The 2,761-nt window shown below is 50.6% G+C and overlaps 1 protein-coding gene across 1 annotated transcript in view; it reads right to left on the bottom strand.

Moving 5' to 3' along the window:
- The window catches only part of NCAPH2 (non-SMC condensin II complex subunit H2), a 7,802-nt gene extending 5,988 nt beyond the window's left edge, over positions 1-1,814 (bottom strand). Inside the window, exons 1-2 of the mRNA XM_031065167.1 lie at positions 1,553-1,814; positions 198-299 (exon numbers count right to left, since the gene is read on the bottom strand). Coding sequence (XP_030921027.1) covers positions 198-299; positions 1,553-1,660 — 210 coding nt within the window. The 5' untranslated portion in view covers positions 1,661-1,814. The remainder of the gene's footprint in view (positions 1-197; positions 300-1,552) is intronic.
- Between the last annotated feature and the right edge of the window lie 947 nt (positions 1,815-2,761).

Raw genomic sequence — 2,761 nt, 5'->3', positions numbered from 1 at the left:
TGGTGCCAGCACCTACAAAGGGATCAAATTTCTGAAGGATGAGCTGAAATGAATGATGTGAAGCCAGGGGGGAATTCTGGGGTGACCCCAGGGACTCGGGGTGGCTCAGGATGATGGGATGGGATTGGGATGGGATGGGATTGGGATGGGATGGCATGGCATGGCATGGGATGGCATGGGGGCAGCTGTGAGCTCACCTTCCTGCTGTAGATGCAGGCAGAGCCCTGGATGAGCAGCGCTGCCTGCATGAAGTTCATGGTGGTTTTGCCGTTGTTGAAGGAAATGCAGATCTGGTCCAGCTGGGAGGGGCAGGGCAGGGTTTGGGTTTAGCTTTTACAGAGGTGTTTGAAAAGGTTTCATTCTGTTATCAGTCTCAATGAAGGGTGAGACACAAGAGATGTAAAACTCAGCACTGTTCTACTAAAAGCTAACTTATTTTCTGGCTACAATACCTTGTAAATATTTTTCACCCTATTAGCTTCTGCCACACAATATTGCTGTTAATTCTAACACTGATCACTTACAATTAATTATGTTAATTCTAATATTGCTGTTAATTCTAACACTACTCGCTTTAATTATGTTAATTCTGATACTGCTGTTAATTCTAACACTAATCACTTCTATTTCCACTCCATGTGGTCTTGTTACTGTGCATCTTTCCCAGTTTGAATTCTCTAAAATTAAGTTTTTGGTTAAAATTTGATTAAATTAAAATTTTAATTCTCCAGAATTCTTTTGCAAGGCCATATTTTGAAACTTGTTTCTAGTTCAATCTCTCTCCCAACAATGTCATTTATATTTTATGGCTTTAAGTCAGCACACACTATTTCAGTGTTTGCATGCAGATGTATAAATCTGTGAGAGTTTTCTGTGAGGTTTTGGGAATTCTTTATAAATCTGTTCCTCACAGGCAGGGAGGAGAGGCTGAGCCTGGAGTGCCACAGGGATGAGGGGAGGTGGCAGAGAGCCTGGGAAAGGTGTCATTGTCCCCAAGGCCACCACCCTGGCTGGATGGCCCTGGGAGTCACCTGGGAAAACGGGGCATGGAGGGGAGGAAAGAAGGAAAAGGAGAGATAAAAATAGGAAGAAAAGCAGGGATAAAAGGAGGAAAAAGAAGGGGAAAAGAGAGGGATGAAATGAAGAAAAGGAGGACAAAGAGAGAAAAGGAGGAATAAAAAGAGGGCAAAAAAGACGGGGAAAGAGAGGGAGAAAAGGAGGAAAAGGGAGAAAAGGAGGGAGAAAAAGAGGGATAAAAAGAGGGGGAAAGAGGAAGAAAAGGACAGATAAAAAGAGAGAGAAAAGAAGGAGAGGAATAAAATGAAGAAAAGGAAGAAAAAATGAGAGAAGAGGAACGATAAAAATAGGCAGAAAAGGAGAAGAAAAGAGAGGGATAAAAGAAAGAAAAGAAGGAAAAAAGAGAGAGAAAAGGAGGGATGAAAATAAGGGAGAAAAGGAGGTGGAAAGAGAGGAATAAGAGGAAGAAGATGAAGAAAAAGGAAAAAGAAAAGGAGGGGCAGGGGACACGAGGGGCTCTGGGTGAGCCCGTTACCTCCTCCAGGTACTCCCCGAGCTGGGCAGCCACGTCCACCTCCCAGTTCTTGGTGAGGTCCCGGATGGGCTGCAGCAGGTGCTGGAAGCGGGAATCCACCTCTTCCATGCTGGGATCCCCCTGCAGACACCCCAAAAGCGGCCTGGGAGCTCCCAGCGCTGCAGGAGGGTCCCTCAGGGAGTCAGTGTCCTGGGCTGCAGGCAGGGGACAGCGCCAGGGGAAGCTCTGCAGGAATCACAGCTCGGCTGGGTGGGAACGGGGACACAGCTCAGGCAATGGGGAATTGCTTGGGCTGCAAAACCCCCACCCCAATCCCGACACTCAGATCCCAAACCCACTGCCAAGCCTGGTCCTGATCCTGATCCTGATCCTGACCCCAACCCCAATCCTGACCCCAGTCCCAGTCCTGGTCCTGATTCTCGCTCTGACCGTGACCCCAATCCTGACCTGATCCTGACCCTGATCGTGATCCCAACCCCAATCCTGACCCTGGTCCTGATTCTCGCTCTGACCGTGACCCCAGTCCTGACCTGATCCTGACCCTAACTTCAATCCCAACCCTGATCCTGACCTCAAACTCGACCCCAATCTGGAGCCCAGTCCCCACCCTGATTCTCACCCCAATCCCATCCCCTATCCCAACCCTCACCTGACCCTGACCCCAATTCCCATCCTTAACTCTGCCCCGTCCTGAGCCCAGCCTCAGTCCCGATCCCAACCCCAACGTCAATTCCGACCTTGATCCCGACCCTGATCCCCATGCAGACCCCAATTCCCATGCCAATCCCTACCCCAACTGCGCTCTCAACCTCGATCCTGACCGTGATCCCAATGCCAACCCCGATCCCCATCCCGACCTCAATCTCCATCATGATCCCGACCTGATCCCGGTCCCCATCCAAACCTCGATCCCGACTGTGATTCTGATTCTGATCCTGATCCCATCCCAGTCCCCATTCAAACCTCAATCCCGACCTGATCCCGGTCCCCATTCAAACCTCAGTCCCGACCTGATCCCGGTCCCCATTCAAACCTCAATCCCGACCGTGATTCCAATCCCGATCCCTATGCCAGTCTCGATCCCGACCTGATCCCTGTCCCCATCCAAACCCCGATCCGGATCGTGATCCTGGTCCCGATCCCCATCCAAACCCCGATCCCAGTCCCGGCCCCGGTTCCCCATCCAAACCCCGATCCCCATCCCGGTCC

Source organism: Geospiza fortis, unplaced genomic scaffold (assembly GCF_000277835.1).
Source record: "Geospiza fortis unplaced genomic scaffold, GeoFor_1.0 scaffold494, whole genome shotgun sequence".
Taxonomy (NCBI): domain Eukaryota; kingdom Metazoa; phylum Chordata; class Aves; order Passeriformes; family Thraupidae; genus Geospiza; species Geospiza fortis.
The sequence above is the reverse complement of the archived record's forward strand: the minus strand, read 5'-3'. Positions and strand labels throughout refer to the sequence as shown.